Source organism: Colletotrichum costaricense, assembly GCF_030867565.1.
Source record: "Colletotrichum costaricense strain IMI 309622 chromosome Unknown Scaffold_10.1, whole genome shotgun sequence".
Classification (NCBI taxonomy): domain Eukaryota; kingdom Fungi; phylum Ascomycota; class Sordariomycetes; order Glomerellales; family Glomerellaceae; genus Colletotrichum; species Colletotrichum costaricense.
Genome location: NW_026848239.1, coordinates 797,465 through 817,899, shown reverse-complemented (window position 1 = coordinate 817,899; position 20,435 = coordinate 797,465). Strand labels below are relative to the sequence as shown.

The 20,435-nt window shown below is 54.9% G+C and overlaps 5 protein-coding genes across 5 annotated transcripts; 2 read left to right on the top strand and 3 right to left on the bottom strand.

The window, feature by feature from the left end:
• Positions 1-66: 66 nt before the first annotated feature.
• On the bottom strand, positions 67-8,997 carry CCOS01_09869 (cell morphogenesis protein PAG1; the record flags this gene model as incomplete). The annotated part of the gene is made up of 3 exons (XM_060458026.1): positions 67-7,077; positions 7,157-7,915; positions 8,971-8,997. The coding sequence occupies 3 exons, from the start codon at positions 8,995-8,997 to the stop codon at positions 67-69; spliced, it is 7,797 nt and encodes a 2,598-aa protein (XP_060311191.1).
• Positions 8,998-11,036: 2,039 nt separating this feature from the next.
• On the bottom strand, positions 11,037-11,135 carry CCOS01_09868 (uncharacterized protein; the record flags this gene model as incomplete). Its single annotated transcript, XM_060458025.1, has 1 exon — positions 11,037-11,135. One exon carries the CDS (start codon positions 11,133-11,135, stop codon positions 11,037-11,039), a length of 99 nt encoding a protein of 32 aa, XP_060311190.1.
• A 1,322-nt stretch (positions 11,136-12,457) lies between these two features.
• On the bottom strand, positions 12,458-13,590 carry CCOS01_09867 (uncharacterized protein; the record flags this gene model as incomplete). The annotated part of the gene is made up of 3 exons (XM_060458024.1): positions 12,458-12,874; positions 13,002-13,102; positions 13,434-13,590. The coding sequence occupies 3 exons, from the start codon at positions 13,588-13,590 to the stop codon at positions 12,458-12,460; spliced, it is 675 nt and encodes a 224-aa protein (XP_060311189.1).
• A 1,528-nt stretch (positions 13,591-15,118) lies between these two features.
• On the top strand, positions 15,119-15,409 carry CCOS01_09866 (uncharacterized protein; the record flags this gene model as incomplete). Its single annotated transcript, XM_060458023.1, has 1 exon — positions 15,119-15,409. One exon carries the CDS (start codon positions 15,119-15,121, stop codon positions 15,407-15,409), a length of 291 nt encoding a protein of 96 aa, XP_060311188.1.
• Positions 15,410-16,386: 977 nt separating this feature from the next.
• CCOS01_09865 (NADPH-cytochrome P450 reductase) lies at positions 16,387-18,587 on the top strand (the record flags this gene model as incomplete). The annotated part of the gene is made up of 3 exons (XM_060458022.1): positions 16,387-18,168; positions 18,232-18,510; positions 18,570-18,587. The coding sequence occupies 3 exons, from the start codon at positions 16,387-16,389 to the stop codon at positions 18,585-18,587; spliced, it is 2,079 nt and encodes a 692-aa protein (XP_060311187.1).
• Positions 18,588-20,435: the final 1,848 nt, after the last annotated feature.

The window sequence follows — 20,435 nt, the reverse complement described above, 5'->3', positions numbered from 1 at the left end:
ACATGATGCAGATAAATAGACAGCTATTTGACTTAAACGATAACGCGATGCGTCTTCTCATCCCCCTTAGAGCATCTCCCCCTGCGGCGGCATCTTTGTCAAAAAGTTGGTCGGCACCTTGGGAACCTGCTGTGCCGCGACAGCCCGCTCAGCTCGGAAAAGCTCCTGCTGTCGGTCGTTCTCACGTGACCTGCCACCCGTCAGACGACGCATTCGAGACCGGGTGCTCTGCGCGAGCGGCTTAATCATGTTCTCCAGCGAAAAGGAACCCTCGCCGCCGTGGCCCGTGTTCGGTCGCTCGTCGTCGGCGTCGGAGAAGACGTCTTCGGGGAACTCGTCGTCCGAGGTGAACTCGCTAATGTGCGGCTGGTACGATGCCGGTGCCGACGGCGATGTGATGGACCGGTAGTGGAGACCGGGCCGCGAGGAGGAGCCTGCTGGACCTCCTCCTAGTCCTCCTCCTCCCAGGCCGCCGCTGCCCGACGCCGACGCGCTAAAAGCTCCAGGATTCATCGTGTTGGAGCTCGGATCCCTTGCCGTAGCTGGTGGCCTGTCAGTAAACCCATTCTGGAACGTGCTGTTGTTGGAAGCCTGATGCAGGATTGGCAGGATTTGCTCATCATACAACTGCGCTCCGGACTCGAAGCTGTCCGGTGAGAACTCGGTGATGGTCCTAGACGAGCGGCCGTCACTGGGTGGGCTCGAGCCGAGGTCATCAAAGAAATCGTCGAGGCTGTCCAGCTTGGTCACGAGGTCGCCGAGGTGTCCGTCTCCGCGGCCTTCGTCCGACATCATCGTCTCGGTCCGGTCGGGCATCTGGAAGTAGCTGTACGGGAAGTCGTCGTTGTGGAACTCAACATCGGGTGTGGGCGTGGCTTCCGTCAGGATTCCTTCCGCGGCCTGGCACATGTAGAATGCGGCGTGTATATTGGCGCGAGTGAGATCGGTCTTCCTGGCAGGGATTGGGATGGCCCACCCAGAAGCCTCTGGAATGCCGAAAAGACTGACAGTTCGCTCGTATTCCTTGCGGATCGTCTTGGAGGTAGAGCGAGTCATGCTCATCCGCAGGTGCTGCTTGTCCATGGCGCTGCCCGACATTGTCATGATGTTGTCCAAGACCTCGAGTGCCTCCATGCAGAACTCGGTCTGCAACAGACGCAAAAGAGGAGAGATGAGATCGGAGCCATGGCCAGCTAGTTCGGGCTTCCGCATGTCAATCTCGGGGATGACGATGCTCAGAACGTTCATGGTCTTCAGCTTCACCCACGCTGTGGAATTCGTGAGGAGACCCATGAGGAAAATGACCATCTTAAAGTCAAGGTTGGGGAGGAAGTGATCCTGTAGAGAGGCGAACAGGCGGCTTTGGAACTCTCTGTTGTTGCCCTGGTACTTGAAGCTGACGTATTCCTGAAGCACTTCAGCGACGTTGCCGTATCCGTGGGCCTCGCAAACAGTGCACAGGATCTCGGCGGATTGCAAAACCTTCTCACTAGGCTCATCCTCTTCCATCTCGTGCAAGAAACGGGGGAAATTGGCCAGAATCGCGAAGAAAAGTCGACTGTCGTCGCCAATGAGGCCGTCACTGGGCAGCTGAACCACCTTGTCCAGAGTAGTGAGCGTGGCCTCCATACAGATGGATGATCTCAACCCCTTGTAGAGCAAAGACTGGAGGCCCTCCCAGGCGCCGTCCCATCTCGAAGGCTGGCCGTCGAGCAACAACCTACGGACATTGGGCGACCTAAAGTCAACCTTTGTCAGGAACTCATTGAGCATCTCCACAGCCTCCAAGTACTCGCGCTCATTGATGGACTCTAAGCAAGCACATGTTGTCCAGAATAACTGAGGAAACGTAAGCAGCTTGTCTGCGTCGAGCTTAAGAATGAGCGTCTTCAGCGTGGTGAGAATCTCCATGGCAAACGTTTGGATCTCAGTGTCTTCGTCTGCAACAGTGTTCGATAAGCGGGCGAGCATATCACCCAGCATGAACTGGTCGAGTGACGTGAGGATGCAGCGGAAAATCTGGAATGAGCGACACGCGAGGTGCCTGACAGGACACGAGGTTGCCCACGTCAGGGACAGCCTGCCCCATTGGTCTTTGATGCCGGGATAAGTGAGCTCAAAAGTCTTGACCACCTCGGCCGTCAAGAACTCCATGCTTGGAGGGACCTTGTTGTCGTGGTCGTCGGCCTTGCCGTTGCTGTCCTCGTAGCCCCATACGACTGAACGATCGTGGCGGCGAATCAGATCAATGAGGTCTTCGATCGACGCTCTAGCCGTAAGCTCCGTCTCGTCATCCAGTTGAGAAATGACAAGCTCATGGATGAGATGGACCAGCATTTCTCTAGCTTGCTCCTGGACGAGAGGGGTGTAATGGTCCCAGAGCACGGTGACCACCTGAAGTAGCACTGGCACGTTCTCAGGTGTGAGGTGCACAGGCGAAACCATTAGATCAACAAGTAAGATGAGAGAGAGCTGTCCGAGGGAGAAGCCGGCTTGCTTCGTGCCTACGGGGAGTGCCTCGCCCAGGTCTGCACAGTAAGGGAGCAGGCCAATGTCGGGCGGCGGCGGCATGGCGTCCTTCTTTTCGTTCGGAACCATTGCCTTGGGAGTAATCTGCATCAGAAGGAACTCGACAACCTTCATGCCGGGGGTGCTCGTGGTGCTCGAGAGGAAGACCACAATCTGCTTGGCGTACTCGACAAAATTTTGCTCGCGTCTCTCGAGGCAAAGAGATATTATAAAGTCGAGGATCAGCCGCACGTTTCCGGGATACGGGCCGGTGGCGAGAGCTTGCCATAAAGCTTGAACCTCGTTGTGTAGAGCACCGCTTGACTTGATGGTGATCTCTAGTAAGTTGGCCAGCAGTACGTACGACTGGGCGATAGGACCACCATTGGGATCGACCCTAAGCTCAATCGACTGGATCCAGGGTAATATGACGGCAACAACATTCCGCTGCGAGGCAGGCTGGAGGTCCTTAAAGTATAGGGTGAACTCGGAGAAGATATGGAACGCCAGCTCGGTATGCTGTTTGGCAAGTCGTTTGGAGATTTCAAACTGCGCAAGCTTGTAGACTGCCTTTGTCTTGTCGGAAATGCTAATGTCGTAGTCCTGGATCTTGGAAGTGCGTCCTGGCTGCTGCCTCTCCTCCAGAGACCTCATCAGACGGGCAGACTTTGATCTGATTTCGCTTTCATCGTTGCCGAGAGTGAACAGGCATAGCCCGAGCAACTTCCAGAACGGGCACGTGTAATCGAGGTGCTCGAGCAAAACCTTGGTGACAACGGCAAAATAGCTCTCCTGTACCTTGGAAACGTCGGACAGGTAGCATCGAGCTATGCAGTGTTCCAGGAGATAGGGCAATTCCTGGTTGTGGATGATCAAGTTCTGCAAGGCTCGGCGGCCGATCACGTTCATCCGGTCGCTTCCCGAGTTGAAGATGGCCTCGATCCAAGCTAGCATTCTTCGAATATCGAATGAAAGCGTGGCGCCACTCTCGGTGGTGATGCTCATCGGGCCGCCGCAGAGAGCAGCCATGGCACTGAGAGCTGCCGTACGGAGGTTGCGCTTCTCAATCTCCATGGCCGCTGTGACCGTGCCTCGTTCGCCGAGTGACTGTTGGTCGATCAGGGATTGCCGCATAGTATCTTCTCGGACTCGGATTTGCGTCTGATTTGGCGAGAAGCCGCACCAATCCTCCATCAAAGAAAACGCGGACTTTCGGGACTCAAACGTCATCCATCGAGAAGGATCCTTGGTTCTGTTGATTCCTTCGAAGAGTTCCTCCGTCAGGCCGCAGTAATGCCGCCTGAGTTTCTGAAACTCCCAGTCCATCTGAACTTCGCCGTCCATGAGGAAGAGCTTGAGGTCCTTGGTGTAGGTGACGAGATTGGTGAGAACCCACTGGTCGTTGTAGACGTCTTCGATTTTGAGGAAATGGCAGGTAAGCTTGTAAACATGGGTAATCTCAGTCCTCAGAAGATCCATCTTTCGGTTGCGTCTTGGACTGCTGTTGGTACGCTGATGAATGCGGGCGCGAGCTTCGTCGTTGCAACGTGAAACTTGTCCTGCCAGCTCTTCGAGGAGTGTGCGGTAGATGTGGATGTTGATAGAGCCCATGGCGAGGACCACGGCGTCCCTGACCGATGCCGATGAAACTGACAAGAGGGGTATGAGATACTTGAAGAGGACTCTGGCTGAGACAATCTTGTCCGCAGAGCCAGGCTTGGACGTCTTTCGGCTATGCTGTGCGGCTTGAGGGTTGGCAGCCATGACGCTTCCTGGATCGGCCAGAGTCGTACAAGCGAATATCAAGTAGAGTTTCCATTGTTCCACGAGGATTTCCGGCTGCGTTGTCGGTGTCCTACCGGCGACGCGGGCGCTCCCGGGATCTGATCCGTAGTACAAGCCCCTGGATGGCTCCGACAAAAGCACGATAGCTTTGTACATCTGCAGAATTCGGTTGCAGATCAGGTCCCGGCCAATGGTGACTGTAAAGGGGCACTTTTCGTACGCGATACGGATGAGATTGGGGAAGAGCTTGAACCACAAAGTCGTGTCATACGAGACATCACTGGTACACAACTCCACTAAGGCACCTCGAATGTTACTGTTTTGCATGCCCCTCTGGAGCCTGCTCCTCTCAGCGACGGAGAGGCCTTCATCCTTAAAGTTCATTACTTGCATCGAATCATTCTCCAAGATGTCAATGACTCTCAGGGTATCCTTGTCTTGGTTCTGGAGCGCCTTGTCGAAATCGTTGATAAGCCGGAGGACGGTAATGGCAAAGTAGCGTACCCTCCGAGACTGCGAGCAGAGGAAGAACAAGCCATGTGCTTCTGCCTGGTCAACCTCTGCCCAGATGCCGGAGAGATCAAGTTTTGCGCCGCGTTTGTCACTCGCCTCGAGTTGGTCGAGAGAAGCATCTCGAGTCTTTCGTCTTATCTCCTCGATCCAAATTTGAAGCAGCTCAACGTATAAACGCAGAGTGCTCTCAATATGACCTGGCCCGAGCATGCCGCCATCAGACATGGTTGAGTACCGGTCGTCAAAGTTGAAGATGAAGCGAGCGAAGCCCATGGTGACTTGCTGCGCGTGAGCCTGCCGGGCTATGGCCTTGAGCGACTGAGCGGACGAGAAAGCGATATTATACTGTACGTGGGCGGTCCCCGTGCAAAGTAGGTTGATCAAAGAGTTAAAGGGTATATCGACAGAAAGACAACGGGGCAACGCTTGGACGGCAACATGTAAAAGCTCGTAAAACGCCTGTTTGTGATCCGCAGGAGATTGATGGTCATCCCGCCGTGAAAAGTTGAAGGTGTCGGCAATCGGTGTCTTGGGGCCAGGACTGTTAAACTTCTCATCCAACACAGCCTGGCCTCCAAAAGTGTTGTCGCAAATGATGGTGATCTTGCCGAGAATCTCGCAGAACTTATGATAGTATTCACGGACAATATCACTAAGGGCACTTGTCCGGACGGGGCGGGAGAGCTGCTCGCCCTCGCCAGGCGTTGCCGAAATAGGCCCCGCGGACGCGGTGTGGTGTGGCGAGGCCATTACGGGAGAGACAGGCCCGCGTTCAATCGTAGGTGGTGGGGGGAATGAGCTTGGGAAAGGCGGCCGGCCCTCATCGGCCTTTTCTAGGTCAGACATGATGGCAAGGAACGCTCTGATTCCAATGACCATGCGGTCCGGATCAAGCTGTTCGACCTTCAAGTCTTTGTTGGATACAAATAATTCCGCATTGATCAATGGGAAGATGACATGCTTAAAGCAGTATTCGGGCTGTTTGTATCCGATGATTCTGATGATTTGGATCACTGGCTCCGTCACAGCCGAGTCGGAGGCGATGAGACTGCGCTTAGTTGGTGGCAAAACCAACTTCATCACCTCGTCGAGCTTTCTGTTCGTATTAGGTAGGGTATCGTTGGTTCGGTACAGATATGTCCACAGCAGCCTTGCAATCACCTGAAGGCATAATGGTCGTGTAAAACGGTCTTTGAGCTTCGGCTGAAGAGGGAGAATCAGCTGGAGCCATTGAGATCCAAATGTGTCGGGAGGAGAAACGCAGAGCAGCGTTGCTGTCAGAGGAAAGGCGAACCCCCAGTGCCGAGGCTTGATGAACATCTGAGCCAGGCGGGGACCGATTGCACCGAGAACCTCGATCCATTTGGGGTGCGCGAGGTCTTGATTTGTTGCTTTGGCGGCTACAGTGAGCAAAAGCGTCTCAAGCACCTGGCAAAAGGCTGTTTTCACTCGCTGGCCGTGAGAGCGGTGGAACAGGCGCCCGACGGCTACCATGAAGTCGCACGAGTGTTCCCAGGCCTCCGGGTGTGACATGTTGACCTTGAGATGCTTCATCCCGCCTAGGACTAGCTCAATCTTGCCCTCAGCATCGCGACCTGCTGGTGATGTGGGACTTTTGGCGACCAATTCCTGGAGGGATCGTTCAAGGTCTCCAAGGAACCTTTCCGTGACGCCCCTGAAGTTGATGTCGCTCATGACGCCAAGGAGCTGCGAAAAGAGATTCCAATTGGCAAGTTTCAGCGGGCTGACCATGAGCTGGTCTGTGTCGGCAATCTTTAGCTGGCCAAAGATGATGCCCTCCAGCTTCTCCTCCATCTCGAGAGTCAAGAAAGGAAGACTCGTTTGACTAATGACCTCCAGAAGCACCCGGCAGAGTATATAGATGGAAACGGTAGAACGACGCTCGGCGTGTGCCACAAATTCTTGTTTAGCGGCCAATGAAGTCTGCGGGCTGGTCAGACCATTGTCCATGGCCCCGGGCAGAGGCTGCAGAGGCTCGGTGTTCCGGCGTTGGAGGGGACCTGGTGCCGCGCCCCTTGATTGCTGCAACTGACTTCGGGCTTCGTTGGCCGCGTCGCTTTTGCTCTTCCTCCACAGCATCATGGAATCTATCAGGGGTTTCGGTCGCGGCCTGGCAATGTGGCCCAAGGCGGTAATAATCTGGTCGAAGGATGGGTCGACCCCCGGGCCGCAGATCTGCTCGACCTGCGGCTCGGGCTCAAAGGGAACTGTGATGCAGTCATTGAGTTTCTCCTCGGCTTGCGCGATAAACTAGAAAACGGATTATTATATGTCTTTGTTTCTTTTTCCACTTCTGCCGCGCGAGATGGAAGCGGTCTTCACAACTTACAGATGTGAAGAGCACATGCAAAGCGTATTCTCCGACAGTCTTTTGCTCATCCCTGTGGTGCTTGGAAGAATGGGAGTGGTGGTGTGCGTGTTCGCGCCTCGTCTTGCTATGCATTCGTTCCACCTTTCTCTGCGCGACGGAGGAATTGGAAAAGTCGGTAGCTGAAGATGTTCTTTCGGGGACAATGGGCCCGGAGTTGACGGTGGTGCCAGACATGGCGGTACCTGGGCGCAACCCCGGAGGCGCGTCCGGGTCTAGACGGCCAACGGCGTGCATATCAGGACGTTCTGGGGTGAGACCCGCGCCGGCAGCAGCAATTATCTGCGGGCTGAGAGGACTCGAAGACGAGCTGGCGTGACTTCCATTTCTAGAGTGTTGAATGCCGTGAACTATGGAGGTCTGACGATGGTGACCGTATGATGCGCTCTTGGGATCAATGAGTCGTTCGATAACGCCTCCGGGGCCTCCTCCTCCTGCTGCTGTTCGAGACTGAGCGTGAGCGTGGGCGTGGGTATGTGTTCGAGGGGAGATGTTGGAGCCGGAGATCGGAGGGAGCGGATGTGAGGAGAGCTTTTCGTAGGAGGAATCGCGGGAATGGGTGACGGAGCGAGGCAGCGGAGGATGAGGATGGGGTTCGAGGGCGGCGGGTCGCAGGGTTCGGTCCCAATCGGCGTCGTCCTCGTCTTCTTCGTCGAGGGTGGTGACGGATCGCGGAGAGAACTTTAATGGCGGGTCCTGTAAAAGATCGGGCAGCGTCGCCTGGGACGGAGCTAGACGAGACGACGTCTTATGGTTAGTGACAGGCCTTCCCCTCTCTTGTGAAACGGCAGACTGCGCGTAGGGACGCAGACGGGGTGGAGGTTTGTATGCGTTGGACGTTTTGAAGGTGCACAGATGTGTGGTCTAGCACACACGGGGAGCCAAGTGCAGACCAGGAGAATAGATGCGATGAAGAGAGTACACTTTGGGACAGGAGAGGGACGATTGGGGACCGCGATTAGGTAGGGAGGGCGCAACGCTAAAAACCCAAGGGTCGAAGAGCAACGCAGGGCAAAGCCGCACAAGCAACCTAACGCCAACGGCCAGCGGAAGCCAGGAGAGCCGCACCACAGTTCACAGGGTCGTCGACCTGATTCGAGTTGGGCCTGGGTGGGAGCAGAGCGCACAGAGGGAAGCCGCGCGAGGCTGGGGGTTTACGGACCCAATGTCTGTGTGTTGCGTGCGAGCTGGCTTTGTGTGTAGCGGATGGGTAGCGCGCGTGTGGTTTGCTAATAAGGTAAGGTGGTGTTGCCGGTGGACGTGATAGGTAGCGTTGGTGGTGGTGGTGGTGGTGGTGGTGTAGCACGGGACGATGAGCAACCCTTGATAGCCGTCGGAGGAGGGCCGAGAAAGACGAAGACGAGGCGAGAAAAAAGGTCAGGCCAGACTAAGCTCATCCGTAACCTTGCCTATTCACCTCATGGCGGGCCAGGGAGAGATAGAGACGGGACGAAACGAGACGAAAAGTGAAGACGAGGGAAGCGCGTTCGTCGGCGAGCGAGCATCCGTCAATGGCATGAGACCAAAGGCAAAATAGAGGGCCAAGCGAGGGGTGAAAGGCTAGGGAGGGACAGGTGGGATGGAACTCCGGGGAGCAATGCAAGCAATGCAAACAAGCAAGGCTCAGAGCTCGAGATGCTTGGCTTCGGTTGTGATGTGGATGAAGGCTTTACTTGACGCAGCTATGCGGGGGGGATGGGAAGGGGGGAAAGGACCAAGGAAAGAATATAGATATAATAGCGAGCATTCCCAATTGGAAAAAGTTGTAAACTCACCCATTGTTGCGACGGATCGAGTCCCATGATCCGGGGTCTTACGGCATTCGAAGGTTTGTGCACCGTCGCTGGTGGCCGCCACAAAGTATCGAAGATGGACGGAATCGGGTGGTGGTGAGTTGGTGGGTGGCGTGGATGATGAAGGAATGACGGATGAAGAATATCAAATAAACGTGGCAGCGGAAGAAGACAAAAAGGATCGGATCAAATTGAAATCGGACCAGAATGGCAGAATAGGACAGACGGCAATTGGATTAGGATTGGGGGTTACTCCGTATACTAGGAAGGTCGGGTATACGGAGTATTTTGATGATGATGGTGCTGGCAAGTTCAAACCGGTGGGTAATGAATGATGAAAGAGCACGTTCATCATGATGATTGGGGAAGGCAGGGCTCTTTGGGGCCCTTTTGGGGGGGGATGGTAGGTAATTGGGAAAGGAGGCCGAGCAGCAAGACAAGGCAAAAGGACCAGCCTGTTCCAATCCTAATCCCAATTCAAATCCAATATAATCTTGTTCAATAAAGCAACCCAAGAAGAGAAAGTCGGACATGCCCATCCAGTCAATCAATCAATCAATCTACTAGCCAGTCTGCCCAGTCAGTGCCAGTTAATACCAACCAAGTGGGAATCGACCCCAATCGAAACCTGGTACCAAGCTGCAAGCTTGAAGCACCAACCTCTCTCTCTCTCTCTCTCTCTCTCTCTCTCTTCCATTTCCTCTCTTCCAGAACTCCTCCTCATACGAACATGGCATTCTGACCCATTGGCCACTGGATACCACGTTCAACACAGCCCTTTTCTTCTGCTGGGGTTTGTATGGCTTGACTACGAGTCCATGGCTGCATTGGGTTGCTGCCACCGAGCCTATAAACCCGCCAGACCAACCCAGAAAAGAAGCAGAAGAAGCAAAAGAAGAAGAAAAGGGCGCCATTGGCCGTTGGAAACCACCGAATACCTACCGTACCATTCCTTACCATGCTCCCGTACTTGTGCATAACTACGGGCCAGGGGCCAGGGGCCCAGGGGTTGCGAAAAGAAGCATAAGGCAAGGTAGTGCCTGGGTGCCTTGCTCGCCGCAATTACACACAGCGCCCACACATCCGAACTCCGTAGGTACCGTCCCACTACTTTTTGGGTACGGAGTACGGAGTACTGCGTAAGCTATGTACTATGTATTGTCGCTTCTCAGAGCCTCTGAGGTCATGATGTTTTCTTTCTCATGCTCGTCAGCCATGACCACGACGAAGTCTTACCTACCCGATGCAACTTCACCAATCCAACAAGCCATCAAATGCCTTGTCTTGCTCCCGCCTGTCTCTCCTCTCTCTCCAAGTCCCAAGTCTCACAGGACCAGCAGAAGAAAAGAAAGTCAACAGGGTCTCGTGCCGGTCCATGTCATGCCTTTCCCCTCCTTCCCCTGATCCTGAGCCATCCGCTGCCCAAGGCACCGTGAGCTATGAGATCACAAATGGCTTCTCGAGTCCCTCTTCAAATTGAGACCTGCACCTCTCATTCGGCATCTCCCTGCCAGTTCCTGAACCTGAACCTGAACCTGCAAGGCCCTCGTGGCCCTCTTGCTCGGCTGTACCCTGTATTCGTGGATAGGTAGGCCATTGATGATGTCGATGTTCATCTCTCAGATGCGCATCCATAGTGCCTCGCTTGATTCGCCCACTGGCACATCACCGTCTTCGTCGTAGTCCAACTGTCGGCGCCAATCACCATCTTCTTGTCAGACACTAGCAAAGTGACCCGAGATGTGGCTTCTTTAGCCCAGAAACCTTCGCTGCCAGGCCAAATCGCCAGTCCGTCACAAATTTTCTCCATAGCACTGGCCACGCGACAAGGGGGGCATCTATGCAAGGGCCACGCCCAATCAGCTTCTCCCACAAACCACTCGACGACGAGGGGCACCCAAGGGAAGCATTGCTTGGTCCACCGTCCGATAGCTGAAAGGTCCCAGGCACACAGGCACGATAGGCTGAAGGGTCCCTGAGACGGGGAAGGCCAAGCCTCGACTCGAGGGCTGAATAACGGACGACTCCTCTTGAACCCCTGGATGCGCTCAAGCTTGCTGGGAATGGCCCAGGGACGGAAACATTGGCCGAGCTGTGAATCTGTGAGGCAGGCGGCGGCGGCGGCGGGAATGCGGGTAGGCGGGCATTGATTGTCACGGTCCCATCCAGCTGAACACTCTTAATATTGCCATGCCCACGAGGCCGAGCAGTATCAGGAGGTTGGCTCGCACTTTGTAGAATAAGAATCGACAGTCTTTGTTAAACCCAGAGCTCCGTTCGTGCATCACAATCTGGTCTCTTAATCTTCAGCTGCTCCTGATTCCTGAGATAAATGATTAGTATGTCAAGTCCGTGTGAACCTGTAAAGCAGTCCGCAAATATGAGCACAGTCTGTCGCCTAGCAAAACGTCGCATCGTCTTTGAACGTGCAGACTTCCTTGGGGTTTGATCCGGTCATATTCATGCTCATGCAGACGCAACAGCGGGCTGCCGTGCGGCCCCCGATGGCATTCTCTGACTCCGTTGGCCGACCAAAAGAAACGGACGATGTGTCACGTCGACGCCAGGCGGCCCAAATATCCATACATAATATGTTACCGTGGAAATGTGTTGACGACCAACGGGCAGCAACTGAAGTTAGAATGGGCGAGACTTGCTGCCCGAGAACCATTTCGCTTCCCGATGCTGATGCCCGCAGGCTGCGGCACATGCAGGATGGTTGCCGCTGGTATTGTCCGCTGCACGTGTGGCCTGGAAATATCCGAATACATCAATCCCAGTTCACGCTTCAAATGAGCCAGCATCGAATGCCGTCGATCGGCAGTTCTCGACTTAACGCTGTCATATCTCGCAACCGTCGCAATGGCGTCTTGTATTTTTCTGCAAGCAGCCAGTGGTCGAGAGCGTCTGTAATAGGTTTTCCTGACCATCCCTGACCATTCCTGACCATTTGACGAAAATGAATGGCATCGAGGACGCCGTTGACCCTGTCGGCCCTGACCGCGTGATGGCATCGCATTCAATACGTGGGTTTAATCACCAACGCCAGGTGCCCCAGCCTGGCTTGCCAAGGTGAGGTCATGGTGAAGGTGAGAAAAGAAAAAAAATGGACGGTAATGCTCGGCACTCGCGGTGAGAACAGGTGACTGAAAGACAACTTGTCGAGGGTTCCAACTCTGCCACGCTTGTACGAGAAACGAGCCATGGCGAAGAAATCAATGGTACTGCCAGTCCAAAGTCGTTCGCAGAGACTGACTCCCTTTTAAGGAGGCAAAGTTGGCTCATTATTCGGTTGAATCTGCACCGCTTGCCATTCTCGCGAGTACCACTCGAACGCTAGGACATTGGCTCTGGCCACAATTTGATGATGCTAATCGCTTGAAAGCCTTATTTCACTTCTATTTTCATCAGCAAACACGGGCGTGGGGGTGGAACGCCGCCTGCAGACAAAGAAGCGGCCCAGGTAGGATCAGAGTGGGTATCCGCCGGTGGTGGAGAGCCAGGACTGGCGTGAAGGTCCGAGACCGAAGCTGCGGTGAAACCCTCCAAACCGCCCGGAGAGGCCAGCTGTCCCGTAATCTAGGCCCGGTGCCTTTGCTGGATCGCTAGCAAAGAGGTCCGGTGATTGTTTCGGATGCTGATCCGGTCTCACTACGGCAGTGACGGCGTGGCTCACCACCCTGGCTAGAGGGCTACCTAAGCTGAGGCAGACAGTGGCGATCTCTCTCTCCTTCATGTTATCGCCGGCCGGCATCATGGAAGCAGCGGACTTTGGGACGGGCCCGGCGCACCGTGATGCCGTCGACTGTTGGGCTCCACTCCACGGACAGTGTGCAGACAGGGACGGCCGGGAGAGTTGGGGTGGTGGGTGGTTGAGACAGCGGGCCTATTGAGGCACACAGATTCCGCGTATTCGTGTTCGGTTTTGGATTCTCTACCAGTCCGATAGGTATCCCAGTTGACAGTAAAACGCCTCGCCGTTGATGATCATCATACCTACGCGAACACAATACGTCGACTCCCGAGATGAAGGCTTTGGAGAAAACGTGTTCGAGAAGCATCGAGGTACGGCCCGCGTGGATCACCGCTGCGCCCTGGCGCCGCTCGGAGTGATCTGAGATTGTTAGGCCGAGTCGCCGTGTCATTAAGCAGAAGCTTGGGTCGTCGGAGGCTTCGGCCGAAACAAATGTGGCTGTCATTGATGAAGACGTGGCCTGAGATGGACTGCGTCAGTTCCTTGCGACGGAACCCGAGGCACCGGGCAGCCGCGGAATGGGCCAGCGTTAAAGGCAATTCATGTATGTAGACTGATGGGAGAGGTCAACGGTGTAAGGACTGAGACAGGTGATGCAGAGTACTGTGTCGAGTACACTACAGATGCCAAGGAGCCGTCCGCATCCATACTACATCCGTATGCAGTAGATCGTAGTACAGAAAAGGCGTACTCGTAGTTTCGTACGCAGTAGATGACCACTTGGGTATCCTCGTGCCAGAACTGACCGCAGCACCTAGAGTAAAGTCGTTGCCTGTTGGAGTCGTTAACTGTTGGAGGCTTGGAGGACATGATACAACAACTGCCGTGGTGCCGTGGCGAGGCGGCATGAAGTGTGGGCTGGGCTCGTTATCGGTCTCGCGGGGTTTCCCTGCGCCAGCTTAGGCTTGTGGCAGTGACCATGTGGGCTACCGTCGTCACTCGTGTGCCAACCCAATCGAATGGTGTAGAAGCGGAGAAAGAGAATGGGAGAACGGGACTGCTACTGCGGTGTCATCAACGATGAATGATTCAACGAACCACCCGAGTCAGACGCACCGTCCCCTTGTTGGCATACCGCAGGGTGGGATGTACTCCGTACGAGTAGGATAGTCCACTACCTACCTGGAGTGTTAGCGAGCTGTCCTGATTCCTGGATTCTTATTATGGACGTAGGAGCGGTCCGTCGACGCCTCATCAGACCACCTTTCAGAAGCTTGTAGTCTGTAGAGAACAGCGGTCTGTTCTTTACCATAGACGCTGTGAGAGTGTATGGTTGTGAGAGCTTACGGCCATGTGGTGTGGCTGGCAGCAAAAGAGAGTTGCTTGTTCGATGGTAAACTTCTGCCGGTTTCCAGTCTACGATTGCCGTACCATGCAAAAAAGACTGCCGTGACCGTCAATAAGGTGGAAGCAGTGAGTGGAAGGTAAATCATAAAGTTTCCGCGGTGGGACCCAGGCGTGGAGATATCTCGGCACCGACCCCTCGGGATCCGCTGGTCGAAGCTCCAAGTCCGTCTTCTCCATTCTGAGTGGTTTACTCCAGAATGACTAAGCATATAACCGAGAAGACCGTGCGTCTGGCGTGGACGTATCGAATGTTTGGCGGGGGGACGGTACATGGCAGCGGCAAGAACCTAACACCACGCAGAAGGCACGGGGTAGGTACTGTGTAGAGAGAACGGTGGAAGGTGCGGACTATTACCTGCCCAGGAATTGACCCGTGGTTTCCTCGTTCTCAGTCTTGGGGCGGACTACCAAGAATTATGGAAGAGGAAGGAAGAAAAGGCTGACAGTCCGCGCCGAAGCGGTGCGGTAGGGACACTCACTAAGGTAGGTGCCTTACCTTATGGAAGCTACCAAGGTACAGCAGTACGTAGAGGAATTTCCCTTGCACAGAGGAAGGCACATATGGAAGGTACCTACTCCGTCCATACGGGAGGAAATTGAGCAATGGCTTTCCGCTGCGCTGAGAGTGGGACAGAGAATGGAAGGAAGGCCAGCTCGCTTTCGACTCGGAACGGCCCTGCCAAATCCTGGAACCAGAGCTTGCCAAAACCGACCCGACTAGAAGGTGGAGAGCCCTTACTGCCGTAAGTTCCTTCCAGATTGCCTCGGGCTTTCCATGCTTCTCTCTCCAGGCTCTGAGGCGCGGAATGCATCCAAGTATCCGAACCTTTCCTTGCCTTCCTTACCCTGCCTTGCCTTGCCTTGCCTTGCCTCATTACGAATATTCGTACATGACATTATTACACAGTAACATTGTTCCCCAAGGTAAGGTACTCCATTAGGCGGTTGTTAGCAAGGAAGAAGACCAAGTCAGCCCAGCGCAGTGTCCACTAGCCATGACCATCCCCGAGCCATGCCGTTGAATGCAACATGCCCGCCGGTCCCTTATCGCACTTCCGATCCAAAGTTCCGTCCGTTTCCTCGTGTGCTCCATGCGGCCTACCCGCCCCGGCCTGCTTGCTTGTCCCAGTGTCCTCATCAACTCCCGTCGAACGAGACCAGAGACTTCTGCAGCGCACCAACAAACCCCGTCGTCTCTTTTTACTTTCTCTTGACCTTGCCCTCTCCGACCCTTACTCTTACTCTTATTCTCACTCCCTCCTTCTAAGTCCTTCTTCTCAAATTCCTCCAGCCTCCGCCGTTCCTATTTCTTCCCGCTGACTGTTCGTCCCGAATCCGCTTACTATTCACTATCCTTTCTCTTTCCTCTACTCCGTACCGCAGTCGACACAATACTCCCCGACACTCTCACACCTCACTTATTCTTCCTCCCGCGCTCTCCCACCATTCAGTCTTCCCAAGCTCAACTTTGCCTGTGTGCTTCCGCCCGTGCCTTTCCCAGCTGGGGGGTCTCGGCGTCCTTTGCACAGACCGGTAAGCCCAAGTATTCTTCTCCTTTGCCCGTGGACCCTAAACCCCCGTCACCCCATCCCAGTGCTTTGGTCTACCTACCTAGGTGTCAGCCTTTGGTCCCACGCTGTACTACGTACACTACACTACCAAAACGGTTGCGCTGCGACTGGATACCACATACTGTGTATAAGTAGTGTACAGTGCAAGGTCAAGTCAGGCCGTCATTGGCGGCGCCGGAACTGCTGGCACTGGTGCGTGTCCGAAACTCGGCATCACACTGTTTCCACTCTCCCCGACCGACGGGCTAAATCCTGGGTCTGACGGTCTGACCAGACTTCCCTTCTGGTTTTACCCACATCTTCCTCCTCCTCCTCCACCACCGCAATCCACCATCTCTTCCTCCCGGCCAATTGTCGAATCACCCCCGCTGATCTCATGTGAACACGATTGCAGTATTCCGCTCCGTACCTTACCTCACCTTACCTCACGAGGCTTGAATTTCTCCAACTTCCTCCAACAACCGCCACTTCCCGCGGCTGTTAGATCCCCCCCTAAATAGTCGCCTATTCACGGCTGTCAACTCGGCAATCCCACCCGCATTTCTGGGTCGGTGATTCTTCATCTTCATCGCTCGCTTGCGACTTTTTTTTACCTCCTTGCAGCAACCCCGCCAAACCTCCCTACTGCAACACAAACACCTCTCGCTGTCGCGCATCACCTCGGAATTGTCAGTGCTTCCGAGCCGCAACCCTTCCGAGCAGTCCAGTTGAGTCCGACGGCCCAACATGGCGGAACTCGACACGCTGGACATCGTCGTCCTGGCCGTCATCCTCTTGGGTACGGCCGCCTACTTCACAAAGGGCAAATACTGGGGAGTAGTCAAGGACCCCTATGCCAACGCCTTTGCCAACGCCAATGGCGCCAAGGCCGGCAAGACAAGAAACATCATCGAGAAGATGGATGAGTCGGGAAAGAACTGCATCGTCTTCTATGGATCCCAGACTGGTACCGCCGAGGACTACGCCTCGAGACTCGCAAAGGAAGGCAAGAGCCGCTTCGGTCTCGAGACCATGGTCGCCGACTTGGAGGACTACGACTACGATAACCTCGATTCCATCCCTAGCGACAAGGTCGTCATGTTCGTTCTCGCTACCTACGGTGAGGGCGAGCCCACCGATAACGCCGTCGATTTCTACGAATTCATCACCGGCGAGGACGTCTCCTTCTCCGAGGGCAACGACCCCGCCTTGGACAACCTCAACTTTGTCGCCTTCGGTCTCGGTAACAACACCTACGAGCACTACAATTCCATGGTTCGCAACGTCACAAAGGCTCTCGTGAAGCTCGGCGCACACAAGATCGGCGAGGCTGGCGAGGGTGACGATGGCGCCGGTACCATGGAAGAGGATTTCCTGGCCTGGAAGGACCCCATGTGGGCTGCTCTCGCCGAGAAGATGGGTCTGGAGGAGCGCGAGGCTGTCTACGAGCCCACCTTCAGCATTCTCGAACGCGAGGGTCTCGACGCTTCGTCCGCCGAGGTCTACGTCGGAGAGCCGAACAAGATGCATCTTGAGGGTACCGCCAAGGGTCCCTTCAACGCCCACAACCCCTACATCGCCCCCATTGCCGAGTCCAAGGAGCTCTTCAGCGTCAAGGACAGAAACTGCCTGCACCTCGAAGTCGACATCAGCGGATCCAACTTGTCCTACCAGACCGGCGACCACATTGCCATCTGGCCCACGAACCCCGGTGAAGAGGTTGACCGCTTCCTTGACCTTGTCGGACTTACTGAGCAGAGACACTCGGTCGTCAGCGTCAAGGCCCTCGAGCCTACCGCCAAGGTCCCCTTCCCCACGCCCACCACCTACGATGCCATTGTTCGCTACCACCTCGAGATCTGCGCCCCCGTTTCCCGCCAGTTCATTTCCACCCTCGCCGCCTTCGCTCCCAGCGAAGACATCAAGGCCGAGATGGTCAAGCTCGGAGGCGACAAGGAGCTCTTCCACGAGAAGACTGGTGCTCACTTCTACAACATTGTTCGGTTCTTGGACTCTGTCAGCGGCGGTCAAAAGTGGACCAACATCCCCTTCTCCGCGTGGATTGAAGGCCTCACCAAGCTCCAGCCCCGTTACTACTCCATCTCCTCCTCGTCCCTGGTCCAGCCCAAGAAGATCTCCATTACCGCCGTGGTCGAGAACCAGACGATCCCTGGCCGCGGCGATCCGTTCCGTGGTGTCGCTACGAACTATCTCCTCGCTCTGAAGCAGAAGCAGAACAACGACCCCGAGCCTACCGCCTTTGGACTGACCTACGAGATTACTGGCCCCAGAAACAAGTACGACGGTATCCACGTGCCCGTCCACGTCCGCCATTCCAACTTCAAGCTGCCTTCCGATCCCTCCAAGCCCGTCATCTGCATTGGTCCCGGTACCGGTGCTGCCCCCTTCCGCGGTTTCATTCAGGAGAGAGCCAAGTTGGCTCGCGATGGCGCCGATGTTGGTCAGACGATTCTCTTCTTCGGATGCCGCAAGTCGACCGAGGACTTTTTGTACAAGGATGAGTGGGAGGTAAGCAAACTTCACAAGCAAGCTTTTGCACTTTCCATGACGCGAGGCTAACCATTGTAATAGCAATACAAGAAGGATCTCGGCGACAAGTTCGAGCTCATCACCGCTTTCTCCCGCGAGGGCCCCAAGAAGGTTTACGTTCAGCACCGTCTCAAGGAGCGCTCCAAGGAGATCAACGAGCTTCTCGAGAAGAAGGCCTACTTCTACGTCTGTGGTGACGCCGCCAACATGGCTCGTGAGGTCAACACCGTTCTGGGCCAGATTCTGGCGGAGCAGCGTGGCATCTCTGAGGCCAAGGCCGAGGAGATTGTCAAGAACATGAGAGCAGCCAACCAATACCAGGTACGCCGGATTCTATATTCTCACAACAGCTTCGTGACCAATGCTAACAAATACCTCAGGAGGATGTCTGGTCATAGAGTCGGTCTGTGTTATGCGACACGGAGTATGGGATCTAGACGGAAAACGGAGAAGGCATCTACGCCCTCTTATAGAGGCGCGAAACTTTGTGCGTGCGTGGGATGTGTGTGTATAGATGTGCGCACGTCTTCTATATCAGCATAGGGCGGCGTATGTTGTGCATATTGGATCGGGATGACCGGAGTAATGTCTCGGGGAAACCCACACCTACCTAAACCCATCCCACCGACCTCTTTGCAGGCAGATCGCGCAGACGGGGTTCTTCTTTGAAACTATTCTACATTAAAGCAACATTGGGCAGGCAGACATGATGACGAGCGGACAAGGGGATTGGCTTGGTTGCTTGACTTGGGTTTTCAACTTGGCATATAACTTGTCTATTTTCTTGTTCCTATGCCGTTATCCTCTCGTCGCGTATGCCGTTGGACTGTCAGTTGGTCTTTTATTCTTTTGGAGTTTGTACTGCAGATAATGATTCGTTCAGAGTATAGACAGTTCATCTTCCAAAGTTCTCATGATGTGCCAAATGTGATGTACCATGAGCCCAGACACCCAAGTCTTTATATTGAAAAGCATTGTGGTATTTTGGGAATGACTACCGGGATCCAACCAGGTCGGGCCAAACTCAACCGAGGCCATCCGGTGCGGCCATCTGTGACGAGATGCTGGTGACACGGGTAGTGGCAGCAATTTTACCGTCGCCATGGCGTGATTTGCCTTTGTGTTGGTTGCTCTCTTCCCCTTCCTAATCGAGCAGGGAAATATATCATCCTCTTCTTGACGCAAACTTGGGACCCCGTCACTTTTGGTCAGTAATCAATAATTGAATCGGAAAAGCTGGACAGATCGGGGAACACCAAGCCGCCGTCCTCCCGTGCCGCCGTGCGGCAGAGAATCAAATAATCCTTACCTCGCAATCAGTCAGCATATCCAACAACAGGTTCGAACACCCTGTCATAACCCCTCCCCCAGTTTCCCTGGACCAATCTGAACTTCCGACAAAAGACAAACCCGGAGTGGAGGAGGAAAGAGACACTGAGGTGGTGAACCAGGAACGGGGCAGAGACGTGATTCAATCCCCCTTCCCTCCCCCCACCCCGCAAACATCCCAAGATACGGATGGGCACTGCCTGCCGAGCGGAGGATCGACTCGGTGACCGGGGTCGGACGATGGCACTAAGCCAGAAACTGCTCTCCGAGTGCGAGCTTTCGCTTCCCCTTCCCGTCCGTCTCCCCACGGCCTTATTTTACGGATACCGTCAACCACACGAGAGTCGTTGTCAAGGGCCAGGGCGCCGATGACGACCAACACACCTGCTGCCAATGCTGCTCCCCACGGGTGACTTTCTCGATCCGAACGGCGGCAGCGGCGTCTCGGGTATCTCACACGATCAAGGAAAGACAAACAATGAGCAAACATGGGGGGGGGGGGGGCTCGGAGGATCACTCACCTGCAGAATCTTGGAAGGAGGGGGGTGATAAGACGGCTGAGGCCAGATCCTCTCTCCATCTGCTCGCAAAGAAACGTGATATCGCATCCCCCTCTCAATATTCTCCTCCGGCCGGGGCATCTTGCAGTGTTTGTGCGACTAAATTTCATCATCGCTTTGCCGGTTCTTAGAGGTTCGGCAGAAGCCGCGACTTGTCTTGGTGGTGGAGGAAAGAATCGAGACATGACAAGCCGGCATGACCTGCATGACGGCCGAAGCAAGGCGCAAAAACAGAAAGGCACTTTCAAGTCGGCGTGAGTGACTGACTGGCCTGCACTCCTTCGGATCATCGCCCATGTCTGAGCCCAATTTGCCGTCTTTCCACGACATGAGTGTCAGTCACCAATCGGTCTCATT